At 25.7% G+C, this 23,534-nt stretch overlaps 1 protein-coding gene across 2 annotated transcripts in view; it reads left to right on the forward strand.

Annotated features, from left to right (window-relative positions):
- Positions 1–23,534, forward strand: part of LOC122718804 (potassium channel subfamily T member 2) — a 173,201-nt gene that overhangs the window by 114,164 nt on the left and 35,503 nt on the right. For both annotated transcript variants that reach the window (XM_043944142.1, XM_043944143.1), the window contains exons 2-4: positions 18,810–18,889; positions 20,465–20,564; positions 21,993–22,191. In XM_043944142.1, the coding sequence (XP_043800077.1) occupies positions 18,810–18,889; positions 20,465–20,564; positions 21,993–22,191 (379 nt within the window). The remainder of the gene's footprint in view (positions 1–18,809; positions 18,890–20,464; positions 20,565–21,992; positions 22,192–23,534) is intronic.

The raw sequence follows: 23,534 nt of genomic DNA on the forward strand, positions 1-23,534 counted from the left end.
AAAATCAAAAATAAAATTGCAGATGCAATGGAAATGACATAGTTATATTAAAGATATAGGAAAAAGAAAAAGGAATATACTAAAAAAAAATTGAAAATTTTTATTTATTTTTTTATATTTCTTGAGAAAGCTTATGATATCATTCGATATAGAATAGGAAATTCTTTGACTTTTTACGTTACACGTTCGTGTTATCTTTATTGTTAAAAAAAGAAATAACTAATAAATAGATAATATGTTAATTAAAAGATTTTTATATATAAATATTTAACATTACAAAAAAATCTGGATGGAATTTAAAAAAGAAAGAAAGAATTTAACTAAAAGATTTTTAGAGAAATTTTAGGGAATATATTTTCATATATTTTATACAGTGATTGCTTTTTTACCACAATTATATTGTCGTTAACAATCGAAATAAAATAAAAAATAAAAACAGAACAATCAATCGTCGATCACGATGCAAACTCGTTCTAAAAAAATTTAAAACATTTTAAATTGCCAATAACTTTTTTGATCGTAAAATAAATAAACTAAAAAAAATAAATAAATTTTAAATATTTAATTCTTATCTTCGAAAATTCCTTCTCTTTTTAATTTTAAACGCTCATTTTAATTTTAATATCTTTCGAAGAACCATTCGATTATCGTCAAGCATACATAACCTGTATTATTCAAACGTCACGTTTGTCACGTTAGTCTCTGCTCACAAAACATTTTCAATGTTGCACACATATACATCCTATCTCGGTATCGACACAGAAAAGTATAAAGCCTAGCATGTGTGATCGATCAAAGAGGTAAAAAAACATTTTTTTTTGCCTCGCTTACGATATTTTCGTGCGGTGTACACATATTTTCGAGATGTGAAAGCTTCGATCATTCAAATGGTGCATTTCTATGGAATGTCACTGTATTGGAATTTCGATATCGATCATTTTTCGCCGACAAGGAAGGATAAGAATAAAAATTGACGAAATAATATAGTAAGAGATAGTATGATAAAATAAATATAGTACAAACAGTAAATATATAAATAATATAGTAATAATATAAATATAAATGGTATAATTATTGGAAAGAATTTATTTTTCGTGTATAAATAATGGAAATTTAGAGATAAGATATTAAATAATATAATGTAGTTGTAATATAATTGATGAAAAAAAATAAAAAATAAAAAAATATTGAAAAAGCGGTCATATTCGAAGAGAGATTTTTTAAAATGTAATAAAAAATTTACAGATTATCACAACAGCTCATTTAAAATAAATATCATTTACGTTGACAAAGTATTTCATTTCCTTCATTTTTATATGAAATTCCTCACGGCTATTTATCCACTTTTAAATTGGTTAAGTTGATTCGTCACATTTTTTCAAATGTCTTCTCTCTTTCGTTTCATTCAAACTTTCTTCAAGACAACTTGACCCTGTAATAAATTGTAAAATATAAATACAAAAAGGAAATTTGATTTTGGAAAATATTAAATTTCATATCTTTGTAAAATAATTATTTCGAAAGAAATTTCTTCTCTCGATAATCTTTGCAAAACAATTTATTTCTTAAATAATAAAAATCCATATTAATACCAACTTCTCCATAAAAATTCAAATACCAAAGTTCAAATTTTGTGCAAAAGAATTATTGAAACTTCCATTATCAACATTGATCTCCATAAATTATTCATCATCATCAATCCTATAATACCTTCTTGATCGTTTCTTGATGCATTTCATTTAAGGATTAAGTATGTACACACGCGTAAATGTTTTGCAATAACGCAGAAAATGTATTATCTTAATTACAACGAGGTATTGTGTAACACTTTCGACGTAACACATTCACTCACCATCCAGCTAATTTATTTGCTCACGAGCCAATGCCATCGCACGCATCATATCCAACCAGCCAATGCTCTGCATTTTTCTATCCTTCTTCGTGCAATGATCGCGCAGATGCCATAACCAAGATAACGCGCTGTGTTATTTTTATAGTTGTTCGTGAGGGAATGCGACACGAACCAGTATAACATGTGTAACGGAAAAAAGAGTGGAAAAAAAACTGTGCAAAATTGAAAAATAGGATTCTAAAAGAATTGATTATAATTTTTGTTATATTTCATTACATTAGATATTGTGATTGAAAACGGAATGATTTTAAGGAAAATCGTTTTAAAATTTTCAGAATTTTAATTGTGATTGCTATGATATTAAAGGATTTCTAAACGTTGTGGGATGTGAATATGATGGAATATTTTGAAAATGAAAAAGTTTATATTCGATGATTATTATTAAGTGCTTCTAAGGATTTTTAATTGTAACAATTGATTTGTTATTGATTGATTTGTTAAACTTTTCAGTAAAATTTTATTTTAATTTTTAAAAATTGCCAACATTCATAGTTAACAATTTTTATATCTTCATACAGGATCGAATTCAATATTGTATTATCTCAAATATTAAATCATAAAATCGAAACCAACAAAAAAAAAAGATGGTGAATACTATCGTTACACGTATTGCAATATCGAAAAACCCTTGACATTTGAATACTGGGTCAGAGTTTAGATAGGAATATAATCTTTTGAATAAAATTGGTCTATCGAATCTTCGTTCCTCTTAATCACGTTATTTAACTCTGTTAACTTCAATTAATAAATACAGAGAAAAATTTCCTCATTTCGTTTCTTTATTGAAATCGGATAAGAGTGAGAGATTGAGTTCTTAAATATACATATATATTCCAGTATAATATAATATAATAATATATAATATAATTCCAGTATAATTTATTCCGGCAAAGTTTTTAGTTGAAGAAAATTTTTTTATAAAAATAATCGATTACCATGCAAATGGAAAATTTATTAAATTGAATTTAACAAATAAATTTAATAAAACCGTAAAATTACAGGCGGGATTGTATTTTTTTAATCAGATTATCAACAATTGATTTAGAAAATAATTTGTTAATTATCTAGAATATCATATAATGATATTATCAAGAAAAGAATTATTTATTTATTTTATCTTTCAGTATAAATTGAAAATTTTAATTTGCATCAACTTTCATAATTCATTGATATGTCGTTTATATAATTCCATGCATATTCTACTATTAATTTTTCTCGATATTTTATTTAAAAATACAATTAATTTTAACTTCCAATATTCAATTTTTCATGAAAAATTTACAAAAAAGAAATTAAAATTTTTTTTATTAAAATCTCAGAAGATAAGAAAATCGTGCTATTGAAACATCCTTTTGATTTATCCCAATATCTTAATCGGTTGCCAAGATATAAGAATTCAAAATGTTCGTAGTGTTTAAAACAGTATACAGATCATGAATAGGTCCACGATCCAAAATTTAATCTTCCGTTTTATCCTAGAAATGAATATTATGTTCTTTCAGAAATTGTCTCTCATTTGTTTAGATGTAGATCACTTGTTTTGATGTATATTAATGGGATGAGTATGAGTAAGAAATCCGATAAATAACAAAGACGGAGATAATAAGCGAAATTAAAAATTATCTTTTTGTTTACACGATGATATCTAGAAAACTAAAAATCGTATTGGAATAAATGAAAATGCGTTTTGAAGAGTAAGATTTCCTGCTTTTAACAATCTCTCACTCATTGATCGGAAATAATTATCCTCGGAGTTATAGTTGTTTAAACTTTTTGTAATTTTAATAGAGTTTAGTTGACTTTAAAAGAGAAAGCAAATGATTAAAAATTACTTTTCTTTTTACACGATGATATCTTAAGAACGGGAAGTAATATCGAGATAAATGAAAATACATTTTAAAGGATAAGATTCTGCGCTTCTAATGATCTCTCATTCATTGATCGAAAATTATTATCTTCGGAATTAGAGCAATTTAAACTTTTTTAAATTTTAATGAAGTTTCGACGTTGCTTTCGCATTATTCGATTAAGGCATATACATTGACTTCTTTTCTTGGAATAGATATTAAATTCGCTTCTTATCGAATAGGCTAATGCCACGTAGAATGAGTTCGCGTATGAAGTATGAAACGACACGACAGAGTAAATTATCCGTTTCTTATTGAAACGTAATAGAGATTCTAAGAATAGAAGAGAACGTGGCAAAAGAGAGGGCGACCAAAGTTCGTGGTGAAATTACAAATCGGTCAATGCGGTGCAAGGTTGCCGAGTTTTATTTATCTATATCGATAATGTCTATGCTATTATAGATTCTATTCATAGAATTCGAAGACACACGATATATAATTAACTTATACGAGAGGTTATGAATAATCATACGTGAAAGAAAATAATCATATTGAAAAATTAATCATGCGAGTTCCTATATATCGACTCGTGTCACTTTTCGTTACTCTTTTTGCTTCTGATTATAAATGAAGTATATCTGTGTGTTGTAATGTATTCAGTACTGTAACCAGTACTCAACCAATACTGACTGAGTTAGCGATTGTTGAACCATTTAAGATGGTTAATTTTGATTAAATTTATGTATATATATATATATATATATAGAAAATAAAATATAAATTTTAATTCTATAAATGACTTAAATATAAAATATTATTATTATTATTATTTTAAAATAATATTAATTTTTTTATAAAAAAAAAATTATTGTCGTTATACTAACAGTGAAATATGCCAATAGTGTGACATTCTAAAAATTCTTAATGTTCTACAAGACTTCATGTTTTCGAGATTTGTTTGGACAACCTGAAACGTTAAAATCTTCTTTAGTGACATTCCAAATTCTCAGAATCTGCTTTGGTTGACATCAAAGTATCTTGCAACAAAGTATCTTGAACAAAATCAACAGATTTCAAGATTATCATCCAGATTCAATAGTCTTAACGTCATTGGTGAGTTGTCATAATTCTGGAATGATCTCCACTTGAATACGTGATGTTATTGATTAAAATCATAACATATAAAATTTTTCTATTGAAATGTAATTCTTTTAATGCTGTAATATTTTTAAAAGTGTTTACTGTTCTCTCTAGCTTTCTGCCATGTAGTCGGTGTTTATATTTAATTTTATCATATTTTGCATATTTCACGTGCAATTTTGTATTATTATCCATTTATTTTACTTCGTTTTAATAAATTTGATAAAAATATTTCTCTTTTATATTGCTTACAACTTCATTTTTTTATAAAATTCTTTTTAATATATCAAATATATAAAAAAAATTAAATTGTAAATTATTTTAGTTTACTTTTATATAATATATGAAATTTTTATTTATTTCTTTCTCTCTCTCTTTTTTTTGAGAATTTTTAATTTTTTGCCCATTGAGAGACATATTTCTCTTTATTATGAAATTTCTGTACGTACGTACGAAAATTTTAAAAAATATTAACAATTAAAATTTTTTATCAAATATACATATCTTTCATCATATATTATAATATATTTTAATTCATCTAATCTAAATAAAAAATTTTTTTTTAAAAAACATTTTTGAAGTTATGTCAAACATACATCTTATTAGCAAAAATAAAATGCATATTTATAATCAATTGTATATTTTCATATATAAATCTGACAAATCTAACAAATAATAAAACATTTTAATTTTACTATTAAATATCTTTATTATAATTTACTTATTACATGATGATTATTACCTACAGAGAGAGACATATTACCATCAGAGGTCTACATTTTTTAGCATATCTATCTACATCTATCCAAACTCGTATTACTATTTTCAATATTTATCTACTCTCACAACTATTATTTGATATGAATACCAGTATGATTTTTGTGATTCTTTCGCGCGTGTAAAATTTTGACAAGCTCAATTTGATGCCTGGCTGCATTTCTATCAGCGAATCGTGCGAACGATTGAAACAAGTAAATTCAGTTTAATTTAATCGTCGAAAACCACGCAGATATTCTTCGTTTCTTTGTGCGTTGACCGTTTTTAATTGGTTAACTGGATATTCTGTCATGTGTATTCGGTGATTTCAACCGAGTAACAGTCGCGTTCATTTATCTCTATTTGCACGAAATCAAGGCATAAATATTTTTGGATAAATATTTGTGGATAAATATTTTTACAAACATTTGAAAATTGTTTTTGCTTGTTTTTTTTCATGTTTTTAGATTTTTTGCGAATTCTTGTATTATTGGCGAAATATTTGGATTAGATATTTTGTTTTAAAGATTGATGAATTTTGGCGGAAAGTTAGGTTAGAATTTCGAAAAATTGTTTGATAGTGAAATTTTTTTCAATATAGCTTAATTTTAAAAATTAAATTTACCAATTTTATTAATATATATAATATATATATAACTACTATATATAAACTATATATATAAACTACTTGTTGCTTTATTTAAAATGGTTAAATAATAAATATAGATATTTACAAAATATATATATATGGAATTTGCAGTTCTAAAAGTAAACAGACAATTTTGATAAGAATAATGAAACACAATAAAAATAAAATACTGATATTTAATTATATTCAGATATTTATTAATATATGACAAAATTCTCAATTATATTTTTTATTTTACAATTATTGAACGATACATACCAATCTTTCAAAAAATTATTTTATTATGTACAGTTGTACAGTTCTTGGTTAAAAAATTAAAATCGCTCACAATTCTCAATATTTATTTTAGTCTATCATTTAATGATAATATTTATTAATTATTATTATTATATTTATTTATATATATTAATTATTCTATGTTTTCTTTATATATCCATATTTTAGCATTTTTTATTCTAAAAAGTTTTGAACATGATATTTGAAGTTGAAATATCACTTTTACACTATATTAGAAACTAATAAAAAAATAATAAGTATCTCAAAATTTTTTCCTCATACTTTTTTAAATTTCTAAACAATAAGAAATGAAGCTGAATTGAAGATTTCCTCCAGTTTTCCAAATATTATCAAAAATGTTGAAAATCATTGTTCAATTTTTCAATCAAAAATTATCGATGAAAGATTAATCAAATCTCCAATTAAATTACTTTCAATTCTCCAAATCTCACTAAAAATGCTTAAAAATTTTAAAAATCATCGCTCAATTTTTTTTCCAAAAATAATTTACAATGATTCTTGATTTTTTGACTTTCGCATTGTTTTTATTCTCTTTTTTTGCGAGGGCAAGGAACGAGCCATAACAGAGGAAAAAAGGTTTCGTGCAACGTTGCGGTAATAGCCCAGCTTTCTCCAACGTTGCACGTAACGGGCCGTAAACCCGTCGTACTAACGATTGCTAATGCCTTCGAGGTAAAGGAACGGTGTATACGAAACGACATCACGCGAACCGGTGCATAAGCCACGCCATGAGTGGATAGATGGGACGTCACAAGTCGAAACTTGGTGCTTCGTGTTCGTCTTGTCTTGAAAGCACTGTTTCCGATTCGCATTCGCGTTGTGGATTAACCAGCTACGGGCGACACGTTGGAATCCGGATCACGAGAAGAGAAGTGTGCGATACGCAGGAGTGTGCTTTGTTTTGAAACAATAAAGGTTTGGAAGACATACGTTAAATAGAAGATTAAAAGTTAAATTTGTATAGATATTATATAGTAATATTTTAGCATTGGATTCAAATTTGTTAAGTTCTATTGGATCTGCTATTATCAATTATCCTTAAAAAGAAAATTACGAAATTGGATTTACGAAATTGATACGAATTGATATAGAATGAAAGTTTTAAATTTTAGGTTATATTGAAGTCGTTACATCGTCTATTATTTTCAGTTTTTAAATAATATTGAAAACAAAGCTAGGAACTGTGAAAATCGTAAAGTGGAGATTTATAACTATAAATCCTATTAAACCTAGTGCAATGTGAAGAACAAAACTTGATTGCTTATAGATAAGGCTGAAAGCGAAGCTTGGGTTTCTGAAACTACTGGAGACTTGAAACTTTATTAGATTTACTATAAAGTTGAAACTTATGAAATTATTGAAGTGAAGACTTCAAATTTTAATCCAATTGGACCTATTACTTTGACTAATGTTCTTGGTTGTCTATAAGTAATACTGAGAACAATATTGGAATCTGTGAAATTAATAGAGTGAAGATTTCAGATTTTAGATTGAACCTCTACAGTATTGGACCTTCACTGCCCGAGACTATCCGATGTTAACCGAACTCACCCGAGCTTTTGCCATTCTGAAACGTTCATAGAAGTGGAATGACGTTCCGAAATATTTGGAATAATAGATGCGTAAATTCGAATAATTACGCATTACGTAATTATTATGGATTTTCATTCATATAAACAAAATTCCATTAATTAGAAAATTTAAATAAAAAATTTGAATTTATTTTTATGTGAGATAAATCTTTAAATCATTCTTTAATCAATTTATTATTTATTATTTCCAAAATAAAAATAAGCGAAGATTTAAATTTAATTTATATGAATTTTAAAATAAATTTTTTTAATCACATTACATAGATGTATTATAATGTGAATAATGTATATGTGTATAACACGATGTATCGTGTTTAATATCTCGAATGAATCAGTTTGCGCGCGATAGTTAGCGAGACGATAGGAATTAAACGCTTGTCCGAAACAGGCGTAGACGCAATTATGAGCGTTTAAACCGATGCTGGACGAGAATGTTGCAATCTGGAGTGGAGTTGCGGACAGTCGAGTGGTGGTAGGTATATTTGGTAGTCTCATTGTTCTCGTTTCGAGTACTATGAATGATGTAAACTGTGAAATCTTGTTATTGGAAAAAGATTATGGTTATTCAACTGTGATTATTTAGCTTTTTTTTTCTTTTTTTGATATTTTAAGGTTATACTCAGTGGATAAGTAATATTTTGTGAGAATTGATTCAGTTGTTGCAATTATTAGTGGAAATTTAAATTTTACTTACTATCATTTGTGGTTACTATAGTTTTAATAGCTTTTCTTTTTTAGTTTCTAGATGATCATAGTATTAATCATACCTTTTTCTAGAAAATTTATGATCAATTTCTATTTTCAATTCTTCAACGATCGATTTTAAGATATAAGTAGATTCTTTGCTCTAAATAGATATTAGAGGCCAGGGACATAAAGCCATTTTGTCAATTGTTTTTCTGCGTGCTCTTTTAATTTTATAATATTCATTATTATATCACTATAACTTAGTAACAATGAATCTAATTTCTGATCTATAATCATAAAAATATACAACTATTAGATATCAAAAAGACAATTAATAAACAAAAGAGAAATTTAATTAAACTAAAATTCTCCTATTCTAATAATAGACAAACTAATCCATGTTTAATCACATTTAAAGCATATTTCATAATATATACTCATTCATAAATAATAGAAATACAACTTTTTTAACATTTTCATTCCTAAATACATCAAAAACTATTTCTAGATAACTTGTCTAGATAAAACTAAAATCACTTAATTATATCTTCATTTCTATTCAAAAATTTTATCAATGCTACATACATATATTTCATCTGCAGTTATCCTATCTGCAAAAAAAAAAAAAAAAAAAAAGAAATTATCACCAATCACTTTGATGAGATCAATCGCAGACGGAGCATATTAACAAACTCCATTCAATTCGAATATCGATCGTCTTTTCCATTCTATCAAGCAACGGTTTCCCGATAACTCGCGATCGGTAGGGCGCAGCCGATGGACGATGCGTCATGCACGATATTTACGAGCCACCTGACGAATGCTTTTATACACCTGAAGGAAATTCGAGCCGAGCGTGATTCCGTGGAGCATCGGACTTATGAATTATGCAACTTGTCTCGTTTAAACGATCGCCTCTACCTGCATTACCATCGATCGGTATTGCAGTGACTCAATATGCGACATTTTTAAGCTCACGATGTATTCTTTAGATTGTGTAATTTTATTATTCTCATGTTTTAAAATAGATATGGTTCTTTTTAAGAATTTGAGAAAGTTTTATATGCTTTATGAAGTGATGACGAAATGATTTTGATTGTTTGTTTATCAAGTTTGATTGTTTATCAAATTTTTAAATTTGAATTTTTCTTTTTTTCTTCGAGCACTGTCATTATTACTGTCAGATTAAATATTTTTAAATATCTTGTATTTAAAATTCTGATGCTTTTTATAAACATATTTTCATAATAAGTTTGGTTATTGAAAATGAAATAGAGATTTGGTAGCCAAGTTAGATGAAAGATGTTTATCCAAAGCTTGTTATAACAAAACATTTAAGCACTAATAGTAAACAAACAGGGGTTGTTTCAATATCAATAAATCAAGCAATCTTAACCAAGAAAATGGATAGGATCCAATTGTTGGATCCTTATTCAACGATTTTTATTCTTTTGAGAAACAAAACAAGCAAATTTCTTGTTAAAAATTCTTTTGTCTTACATATTAAATATTTTATTACATAAAAATCATAAAGACATTTTTTCAACAAAACGAGAATATCAATTCAATATTTCAAATATTTTCATTTAAATCAGGATAAAAGTTTAACAGAATGTTTAATTTCGTTTCAGAAATCATTGACTCGGATCACTGCCAAAACGATAATACAATTAAATATAAAAGAATCAACTGAATTTTTTCATAATAAATTTTAATCATGCCGTGCAAACAATTCAATTCTTAAGTAACTATTAACAATTCTAAAAACATCAATAACATGGAATGGAAAAAATTTTATATTAATTTTACAGATTGTGACAAATAACATACGAAATGCAACAGTATATCCAAAAAACTTCTCCAAATTCTGAAATCAAAAATTTCTCTTCGTTTTCAAAAATAAAATTTTCAAAATATCACAAATGAAATCTTAGATCCACTTATATATTCTCCCCTCATAACACGTTACAATTCACTCACATTAGATAAACTGACCAAAATAAAGAAAAAAGATTAATCTCTTTATTTCTCGAACACGTTACATCAAAAAATTCATAACATTCGCATATTCAAAACTTTCTTCGAAATTTAACGTTTTCGAATTTGAAAGTTCGACAAGTTTCGAATCAAAAATTCACTCAAATAATATTCGATATATATAAATATATATATCGAAAACTTTTTTCGATAATTACGAGAATTCATATTTTCGAAAGTTTCGAGTCGAAAATTTATAATATTCCTTGGATGGATATATACAACACGCATCTGATGACTGAAAACTTTCTTCCAAGCCGAAATCTGAGAAATTCAATCCTTGATTTGGAAATTTTCGATAGTTTCGAGGGAGCGGGAAGGGGACGTTGGTGGGGGGAGCAGGATGGAGGGGGAAGAGAGAGAGCGTTCCCCTCAATTTATACAGATTGGTCCGAGTGGCGTTTCGGGTTCGAGTAACGAGGTACAATTCCGTGGCCGGACGAGTATTTCCTTCCTCGAGTGGAAAATCCATTACGCGGATCCGGCCGAAAGGAAAGTGGACGACACGTGGACGTGTATAGGCGTTATCTGATTATCTTGATGCTGATGGATTATGCGCCCCTTTTTGAAACGTATAATATAATATGAATAAGAACAGGAAGCTTAACTTTATTTTACTATTTTATTATTTATTATATATTATAATATTATATATTATATTATATATTATATATTATTTATTATATATTATATTTATAATAATAATGCCACTGTATTGTTATTAAATAATAATGTACTAAATAAATACAGGAAACTTTATATTTAAAGATAAAAGTTTATAATTATAATAATAATAATAGTAAAGTATATTATTATTTAATAATAATGTATTTGAACAAGTATCCTTTTTCTTAATAAATTATTTATTAATGCTATATATATATATATGTTAATTGAAAATTTTTATATTGAATTTTTATATTTATTTTTATATTTATATTGAATATGTATATTTCTAATTCTTTGCATATTTATTTATATTTCTTATTCTTTGAGATGAATAGATTGATGAGTTTGGAAGTAAAAATTACATATATCAATAAATAATTAATTTTTCTTCGAATGTAAAATAATCACATTAAGATAAAAAGTATAAAAAAAAATTAATTTATTATTTTTAATTTTTGTTAATAAATAGTAAATAATAATCACGTTTTTTTTTAATAATATATAGAGTGTTTTCGAAATCATTGGTGAATTTTGCATGCAAAAATAAGTGAAAAAAAAAAAAGAAAAAAGGAATAACACCAATATCTCCGTATTGGACGAAATTTATTTTAAAAGATGAATTGAATTGCGGTTTAATGGTACAACGTGACGTTTATTACCAAGAGAAATAACATTATGGTGGAAAGATAAAATTTATTACCAGTTTATTTCATGGTATATCGTAATTTTTGTTAGAAATGGAAATTTTTTTATTCTCGTGTTGAATTCATACGTTTGATTTGAATTTAACTACAATTAAGGTAAATTACATAAGAATTTGAAAAAAAGAAAAATTTTGAAGGATCTCGATATATATAACGATTCGAAAGTAAGTAAAAAATTTCCTTTTTCCACATTTCCATTTTCAACAAATTCACCACCAAATATCTCTCGATAATTTCTCTATATTCAATTATTTTTGGAAAGGAAAGAAAAATTTTGAAGGATCTCGATATAATTTAAAGACATACAACACAGATTCAAAAAAGATAGAAATTTCCATTTTCAACAAATTTACGATAATTTCCCAGAAATTGAACAGATGTAGGGAGATAAAATTGCTCGTGCAAGAAGGGAGGGAGGGAGGGGGGAGCGGATATATTGGCGCGGGCAGAATCACAGTGATGAAAGGAAAGGGGAAACTTTTCCGTTTTAACGAAATTAATGACTGCGCTCTACTCCTGTTTCGGCTGGCAGAAGGTCAATTCCTTTGGTAACGAGTTCCGGAAACTCTTTTTCTTTTACCCGGCTGCGTGTCCCCGTGAAATAGGATTTCCACCGCATCAAATGAATTAATCCAAACCCTTTTACCGACTGTTTAACCACTAATTGCGCGCGATTGTGCATTCGTCAAATCATAGAAAATGATAAAATGAAAGTAAAAGTTGAATCAAGAGGATTAAGATATAATTGTTTCTTTTTTCTATTACTTTACTATTCTGATAAAGTAAATTAAATTCAAAGGATACAATTTTTGCAATTGTATTATTTAATTATTAAATTGATTATTCATATTGATTATTCATATTTTTATTATTCAATAATTTAATTACAACAAAGTTGTTGATGTTCGTTTTTACAAAAAAATTCAACAATCAACTATTCTTATCTTGTTTAAAACATGAATCGAATCTTTATTCATATATTCTATTTCTTTAATCGATTTTTACTTCCAAACTCAATCTATTCATCTCAGAGAATAAGAAATATAAATAAATGTGCAAAGGACTAGAAATATACAATATAAAAATTCTCACTTAATATATATATATATATATAGTATTAATAAATAATTTATTAAGAAAAAGGAATATTAATTTATATTTATATATAAAAATAAACACTTGTTTAAATACATTATTATTAAATAATAATAATATTATTTTTATTATTATTATTATAATTATAAATTTTTATCTTTAAATATAAGTATAACTTATATTTAATATATTTAAATATAATATAAATATAATAATATAAATTAAATATAATATAATATATTTAAATAACTTTTATCTTTAAATATAAGTTAAGTTTCCTGTATTTATTTAATATATTGTTATTTAATAAGATATTTGAGATATTGGTGTTATTCCTTTTTTCTTTTTTTTTTTTCACTTATTTTTGCATGTAAAATTTACCATGATTTCGAAGACACTCTATATATTATTAAAAAAAAATGTAATTATTTATTATTTATTAACAAAAGTTAAAAATAATAAATTAATGTAGTTGTTGTATTGAAGAGATTCTTCCATTGAGATTCTTCCAAAATTTTTGTTTCCCTTGCAAAATTAATTATAATATCGAATATTAACTCTAATTCTTATAAAAAAAAAAAAAATTGTGTCGAAGAATCCTAATTTTACAACGAGATCGTTTTTTTTTTTTCATTAAAAATAAGAATTAAATAGAGATTAAATTTTCTTCAAAATTTTCTCTCAAATAATTAATTACCAACTAATTATATGATTAATAGTGCAATTTTTTGATCACAAAAAAATTTGGTCGAAGTAAAACAAATAAATAAAGAACCGGGTAAATCGGATTGGAAATACCTGATAAGGATGAAACGAGCGTTTTAAGTATTAAAGAAAGTGGCCTCGATTATTTCGAGCCGAGATCAAAGAGATCGATTTTACGATTGCATCCAATCTCAGAATTCGCTAGCACGTACAAATTGCCCGTATCGGATCAATTTTGGACTCTCTCTCTCTCTCTCTCTCTCCTCCTCTCCCCCCTCTCCTCAATTATACTGGAAATGTCAACGATCTAAATTCTCGAGCCACATTTTAATTAAATATCGACAGGTTGACTTTGGACCGAGCGGAACACATTTCGATTGTTAATTCATAGTTTACCAATGTTGCGGGGTTGCCATCATCAAAAAGTGACGTGCCATTACTGGCGAAACTGTATAAACAATTTAATTTGCAAATTCCCAAATGATGTATAAAATTTAGACGTATTAAATTAAATTGTTAGATTTTTTTTTGTTGTGTAAAAGTTAGATTAAATTAAATTAATAATATGTTAAATACTGTGCATAAGATTGTAAGTAATTAATTGATAGTTTTAATTGTGTTAGTTAATTATTTAGGAAGTTGTAGAAAACTCGTCGTAATTGTAACTATTATTTTGTAACAAATTGATTATCATATTCCATAGAATTATTAGAAAATTTAGAATAATCTAAAATTGAATTATATATTTTTAAAGAGGAAATATTTTTCAAAATACTTTTTTTTTTCTAGAAAGATTAAAAATATTTCACAGGATTTATGAATGTATATATATCATTTATCTAAAATTTATGTTAATATAAGAATGTAGATATACGTGCGAAATTCATATTATAAAATGAAAAATAATATCTCGAGTTTTCGCTTAACTCGACGTGTAAACGTATAAATAGGCAAATCTACGTTTAAAATATTTAAAAAATCCTCGCCTCACGAAGATAAATAACTCAATTCTTACACGCAAATGCCTCTCGAGATCGATTGCTATCAAAGTATTCATCGATTCGCCATGCTAACAAAAAAACAGAAAAAAAGAAAAAGTAAGTAAAAAAAAAAAGCGATATAAAGGACGATTTATTCGCATTTTCATGCTGTCATCCTTGAAAACATTATCTTCGTCGTTCTGTCAAGTTCCTTATCCACGACAAAAAAGTCGTCGTTGGCCGGTCGATAAATCAAGAAAAACGAGATGTCGACGAAAAATGCGCCTGGATGCTTGGAAAAAACGAACGAATGGCCAGTGACAACTTTAGATCAAATTTTTTTCGAGGTGATATAACTCGTTTCTCATCCCGATTTAGTTTCGTTTATATGTTCGAAAAAAAAAGGAAAAAATATTTTTAAAAATGAAAATATATGGAAAGAAGATTAATTATCAATTTTCTTATGTAGATATATTATAGTATTCAATTCTTGTTTGATCACTAAAGTTAAGCACAGTTAATATTTGAATAGATAACCACTAATTAGAAACACAATGTTACATTATAGATAGATAGTTTGAAATAACATCATAACAATTGTAGGTCGTCTGCTAATGAACAACAATAATCAATACTGATTAATAATAATTAGTATTCTTACAAGGAATCTTAATATATATAGGTTTAACAATATTTTTCCAAGAATATCGTGTAACATAGAATGCAAATTCAATTTTTTAATTAAAATTAAAAAGAATTTTAAAATTATTTTTAATTTTAATTTTTAAAATTAATTTATTTCTTTTTAATTTTTAAAATTAAAAAGAATTAAAATTAAAAATTTTAAACCGCTAACTTCGCAATAACTTCGAAGGCAGTTACTTCCAATAAAAAAAAAAGCGATTAAGATAAATGAGAGAACGTTACGAGAACCTTGTCCTTTAAAACGCATTTTCATTTATCTCGATACGATTTTCGGTTCTCGAGATATCAACCTAAGAAGAGAAAGTAATTTTTAACCATTTATCTTAAAGTCAATTAAACTTATTGAAATTAAAAAAAATTTAAATCGCTGTAACTCCGAAGATAATTACTTTCGATCGATAAATTAGAAATCGTTAGAAGCGCAATACTTTGCTCTTCAAAATGCATTTTTATTTATCCCGATATAATTTCCGGTTGCCGAGATATCATCGTGTAAAAAAAAAGGTAATTTTTAATCGTTTATCATCTCTATTCTTGTCATCTGTTCGGATCTCCCGCTCGCACTCATCTCACTGACTTATTCCAAACTGTAGACAAGTGACAGATTGCTGGAAGAAACGTAATACCTATTTCCAGAATAAAATAGACGTCAAATTTGGATGGTTTATTCGTTCATGATCCGTAACCGATTGAGATATCAAGATGAATCAAAAATTAATTTCAATGGCATGATTTTCTCTATATTCTGAATAGATTTTGATGATAAAATTTTTAATTTCTTGATTTGGATTTTTATATGAAAAAAATTTTATTTGCGAATACGATGATTGTTTGAAATAAAATATTTAGAGATTTAAATTTTCTTGTCACTTGAGTCGAGTAAATTTGTCTCAATAAATATCTGTCAATGTATATATCATGATCGATGATAAGATAAGAACATTGGAAATGGAACAGCGAATGAAACGTATTTGCATAATTCTGTAAGTGATGAGTGAAGCTGTTTTGACGTAGATATCTAATGAATTATTCAAATTTTGATATCGTGTATAACTAGAATATTGGTATCGGAATATTGGTATCGGATCTGAGAATCCGATGGATGTTGGATGAAATTGAATCTCTTGAAGCATATATTAAAATTAAGTTTGGTGAATCTATCCATATAAACTTCATGATAGCCTTATTTTTGTAAATTAATTAATTAAAAATATCTATTATACACATATTTATATAAAATTTTTATAAAATTCTATATTTGTATAAAATTCTATTATTATAAAAATTATTATTCTCGATAATGTGATAAAATTATAATGATAACATAACGAACACGTTCTTGGCAATATTATTCCACGTGACGAAAGATTCTCTAAGAGATAGCTTCTTTGAAATCTTGTAAAACGTTTATCACATATACACGAACGAAATGATATTTTTACTCTAAAACTATATAACAAAAGTTATTTTAATAATAAAAATAAATACAATTTCGATTTTACATTTTTCGTTTTAATAATTGAAAGATAAAAAATAATTATTCTCTCTTTTCTTTGCAAATTCATCTCTCGAAATATTAAACACGATATTTTCAAAAATCGAAAACAAAACATTTTTAAAAGACAAAAGGAAAGAATATACGTTCGATCAGAATGTCGAATTCTTTTCACGTCATCGTTCACTCGATCGAGCTCGAAAGGTTTCCTCGTCGATTGACGATATCTCTGTCTCTTTTTATTATATCCCTTGATCTCATACGCAAAAAATGATCAAATACGATCAACAATCGATAAGAATCGATTCCACGCGAGTAATCATCGTTCGACCTAACCGTGCCTGTCGTGACATATCTAGGTTAAAGAACCAGTTCAACAACATGAAACAATCGCATACACGGTGTGTCTATAAAATTTTAATAGAGATAATTAAAAATTTATACATGATCTCTTTCCAACTTTGTATATCTAAATATAGTCGATGAATTTTTATGTAGAGATTACTTACAAGAATATTGTTTAATTGTTTATATGTTACATTGAATTGAATATTCTAAATAAAATTCAAATAATAAGAATTTATTCGTTGAATAAAATTTAATTATACTTGGAAACGTGACAACAGAGACGAAGTTTTGCATAAATTCAGGTATTATATTTATTATTTATTACTACTCTTTGAAAAAAAGAATCAGTTCTAAGATTTCAATTGTGATCTGCTCTAATAATTCGATTTACGTTTAATTTTCAATATAAATCGTTAGAGAGTTAAAAAAAGTTACAATGTAAATTTTTTCTCTGGTAAAATGAACTAATCTCTAATGTAACAAATGGTAATAATCTTGTTATTTAATAATAAAAACGAGATCGCCACGCCATCTCATGGGAGCTTTCGAAATGAATGCACTCCAAGAAAATGCTTTCAATTGTGATTGTTGGAGGTTAGGCATTGACGATATTTCGACTCATGATTAACAATAGAATAAAGGTGAAAGGAAGAATTGAATAGGAAGAGTTGTTATTCTCAAAGGAATTATCAGTGTTAGGTATAATATAAGTATATTATTAAGTATAATTAAACAGAAATTGTTGCATTTATTGAGTATTAATTCTTATTTGCTTACGAATAATATTATTGAAGTCGATGTATGCATAAATGTCATTTTGTTTTATAGTTATGAATATTATTACTTTTTATAGTTTTTTTTTATTCAGTTTTGTTTTAAATATTAATTTAAATTTATATTAATTAAATTTGTCACATTTGAAAAATTCTATCCTTGTGATATTCTATATGAATATAATAAAATATTCACATTTAAATTAACATTGTAAACAAATTTGTGGCACATGAAGGTGAAATTTATAATAGCAGGCTTGTATATATAACATATAACATCAAACATATAGGAAATTGAAAATTTTTCAATCTCGATACTGTACATAATATTGGATTTGTTTTCGATAATTAAGATTACTTAACCTATGAAACCTATGAAACATCAGATATTAATTTCAATTTTTTTTTTCTTTTGCAGAGTTCGTGTCGAATATTACGTGAACGAAAACACATTCAAGGAAAGACTTCAACTGTATTTCATCAAAAATCAACGTTCGAGTAAGTACATCGAATAATCTTCATATTAAATGCATTGAATCACGTTTTGATTTATTTCTACAATGTTCTTTCGAATTCATGAATAGAAATCAGAATATTATTATATCTAAATCAAATTGTACAAATGAATATTAAATTTTTAAAATAAAATATTGTTCATATTGTTCATGTCATCTAGATTATTTATAAATTCATATTCAGATATATTGATACAAATATCATTTCATATAAATACTACACAATATATTATGTCATCATTCGTAAAGATCATTATTGCAATTTTAAATAAACCTTTCTATTTAATCAAATTTTGCAATTTTGTTCTGTTATGTGGTTATAATATTATAATTCATATGTTTTTCCTAACATAATACGAAAAATTTAAAATTGATCGATCATGAACTCGCTTTTCTCAGAGTAGTTTGAAAAATAATCTTTTCATCATTCTTTTTCCACCATTGTTTCTCTGTTCGAAATATTTTATTTTATTTCACATAAAGTTTCAAATTAAAATGTTAGATCTACAGATTTATTTTAAATAATAATTTGTTTAAAGAAGTAAATAAATGTGTATTATTTTCTTAATAAAAAAAATATATTCGCTGTTTTGTAATAATATAAATAAAAAAATTTTCAAATTATCTTTATCGAACACAAGATTACGTTATGTTTTTATTTTTATGAATTTGAAAATTTCTTCAAATGTCGATATCTGTATTATTCATAATACTATTAATATAAATATTCGATATGAACTTTCATTCAATATCACAGTAATATTAATTACAAAGATCTATTCGAGCTTTTGATTATGAAAAAGAATTCTAGAATTCTTCTTGAAAACACATTGCTCTTTGTATATCAGAACGTAATTTCGAGAGGGGAGACGTCTATCGGTGAGATATATAATCTTTTTTAGCCAATGTTATCGTGTCGATACCATGAAAACTCGATCTTACAGATATCGATTATTTGCATCTATCAATGTGTGCAAGAGATCAATACTTTGCCATGTTTCGTACGAAGGAACGATTAAAAATGGCTCTTTGTAAATCGTGAATATCGATAAATTTTCAACCCAGGGCATTCTTCACTCTGTGACAAATTCATTCTACCGATTTTCTCGTAACTATTACCCTATCTATCTATCGGTGTTGACATTCTCTGATAACAAGAATCGAATAAATTGCGCCAGTTTAAAAGTTAAAATAAAATATTTTTGTGAGAAATTTTATAGTAGAAAATTTATTTTTAATGGTTTTCTAAGATAAAATATATAAAAATAATAATAATATTCGTAATTGATTTATGCAATTTTAATAGAATAAATTCTTTATTTGTATAGCTTTAATAATCAGCATTCTATTTTTTTAAACATTTTTAAACAATTAGATTATGGTAGAATGAAATGAAAGTATATAATATTAAAGTTGATATCTATTTTTTTTACTAATATACAATTTTTGTAAAATATTTACTTAAATACAATATAACCAAATAATTTTTTTATATATCTATATTGTATAATTAAAAATTTTTCTACGATAATTTTTGTTACGATATTTTGTGTTTTAGGTTTGAGGATACGATTGGCTAATCTATTCTTCAAGTTACTAACATGCTTCTTATACATATTCAGAGTCATCACCGACAGCGATCCAACTTACGCAGCATGGTAAGAGAAAAGAAATTTGTATATAGATAACATTTCCTATTTTTATCAAAAGAGAAAAAATAATTTTTAAAAAAAAAAATTTTCTTTTCCTTTTATTATTCACAGAAAAATTTCTACGTTAAATTAAACTTTAAAAAAACTATTTTATTTTTTTATTTTATTAAATTATAATATTTCGTAGAACGAGTATCATGGCTAAAAATAAAAGAGAGATAAGAATTTGCTGGCTGAAACTATATCTCATTTTGCTATCAGGATCCTCTAATAGTCTACTCCTTTGGGATTTCCTCTGAAGCTATTCTCTCCCTATGGATTCTTCCTCCATGTTATTTTGTATCTTTTATGTTTTTTCATGCACAATGTATTTCTATGTTTCTTTTTATTTTTTTTTTTTCAGTATTGTAATTTTCTTTATAATTATTATTTCTTTATTTTTCTCTTTTTCATATATATATATATATATATATATATATATTTCATTTTTTCAATCATATTTCAATTATAAATTTCTACTAAATAATTATTTTGCAATCAAAATTTTTCTTTTGCAGCGTGATGAACAATTTATAACAAATAATAATAGAATATTTCTTTTTCTTTATTTTCCATATTTTGTTTCCAATAAATATGCATCTTGATTCAATATATAATAATAGAACATGGAACATTTCTCCACGTTTTCATCATTTTTAAACAGTATTAACTATGTTAAAAATCTTATGAAATTAAATTCCGTCGTTTTATACACATACAATCAAGTAAATTCATTTATTTCATTTATATTTAATTTTCAATTTCTCAAAGTTACAATTTATATATATATAGTAATATATTTAATAATATATATATAATAATATAACATAATATATAATAATATATAGCAATATAATTCATATGTGATAATTGCGTCCTTTAATCATCCTTTATCACTACAAATTCTTTCAAAAAATTCCATCTAGAATTGAAATAATAGCGCATATGCTTTTAAAAAATTTACTTTAATTTCCAGAACTTTATCAATTTTTATCAGGTCACTCATAAGTTATTATTATCGTTTGGAATATTCCAATTAAAATGATTGTTTTTTATTAGTTTTTAAAAGAAAATTAAATTATCATGATTGTAATTTATAATGTGACTGTGTATTCATTTATATAAAATTTAAAAATATAAAAAATTACAAAATTACAAAATATATATATACATATATATTTTAATATGACGAAAAGCATAAAATATTCAAAATATAATATTTGTTATAATATTTTAACAATAAGATAAATTTCTATTTATTACATATTAAATTCTATTTCTTTAATCATGTTGTATAAATTTTATTTTATATGAATATCTACAGACTAGGATAATCTATTAAAATTAAAAATAGGAAATATTTATTTTTATTTAATTTTTTTTTTTTTTTTTCAGTTACGGTTGCACACCAGGCAACAAGACCGAATTTCTCGTGTCACAGAATCTAACGGAAGAAGAGTTTCAAGAACATCCAACTATCAATTGGGACGCGATCTTATGGGTGAGAAGACCTTTGGAACTGTGGGTCGTCCAGGTGATCCTGGCGATAGTGTCTCTTACGGAAGCGCTGCTACTCGCTTATCTGGGTTACAAGGTACGCATCCTTTCGTTTATAGATCGTTTCGTATGTGATATTCGATAACTGTTATTCGAAAATATCTCGTTTCGCCATTGTCGCACAGGAAGTAATTCAGAATTTTAAATTTCGCGCGTTATGTAACGACCAATACTTGGCACAAATTAAACTTTATTGTGATATTATTGTATATAAATATGATAGACATTTTTAAGCAACAATTATATAAATAAACAATATAAAAAAAATAGAATATATGATGTAATAGAAAAAAATATAATAAATATATAATAGTTGTATTATTATATTATTATATAGTTATATTTTAAATAAATATAATTATTATATATAATACGAATATGATACGAATGGATTAGGTTAAGATATCGCTATGACCGATTTTTTATCGATTGATGATATGTTTTTCCTTATTTTTCAAATCGAAAATAACGAAGATATTTGCATAATTGTGCAGCAAAAAATAACTCATATACTGACTCTAACGTTATTATTCGAGAATGGAATTAAATATTTGGATAAGGAATGTAGAGAATTTTGGATGAACGTAGAGAACAAATTTCGATAATGAGAGGTAAAGTGAACGTGTGATTTTAGTGTCGTGGTTTTTCAAGATTAATATAATTATAAGTTAATTAATAATAATTTTACGAAAGAAATTCTATTTGATGATTTATTTCAGGTATCATAATAAGGAAGTTAATTTTAGATAAATAGTCGAATTTTAAAAAAATATACTTTTGCCAAGAAATCATAGACTTTTAGGTTAGGAAAGATTATTAATCAGAAGAAAGAAGAAAAATTAAAATTAAGGATAAGTTAAAAAACCAAAATTATTATTATTTAATTTTTAATACATTCTATTGAAAAAATTATTCGATAAAATATTTTTTAATTCTACAAAATGGAACATCTATCTCAAAATTTACTAATTTAATAAAAAAATTTAATAATACATTAATATTAAATATCAAATATTTAATTTAATTTTACACTATCTCGAGACAAATTTTTCAACAGCAAGCAGTATTAATAAATTAAAAAATTTTACCCGATGAATATTTAGAATTTTTAAAAAATAACCAAATTTTCTCTGCAATATGACATTTGCTTGCGAAATTCGCCGATGGATCCCATTTTCCTCAAAACTTTTCTGTGCGACAATAAAGCAGCGAGTTATTTTGCATGATGACGTCTGCCTTCTCCCTCGACGTACATTTCTCTCGTCGTCGTTTCCCTCTTCTGTGTGTGTCTCTTTTCATCTCTCGCTTCTGCACGATTCGTCGGTGTGCTCTCGCCTAATCGCCAACAATTCACTGGCTTAACGAATTAAACGAAATAAA

This window comes from Apis laboriosa, unplaced genomic scaffold, assembly GCF_014066325.1.
Source record: "Apis laboriosa isolate Shangri-la unplaced genomic scaffold, ASM1406632v1 scaffold68_cov148, whole genome shotgun sequence".
Classification (NCBI taxonomy): Eukaryota; Metazoa; Arthropoda; class Insecta; order Hymenoptera; family Apidae; genus Apis; species Apis laboriosa.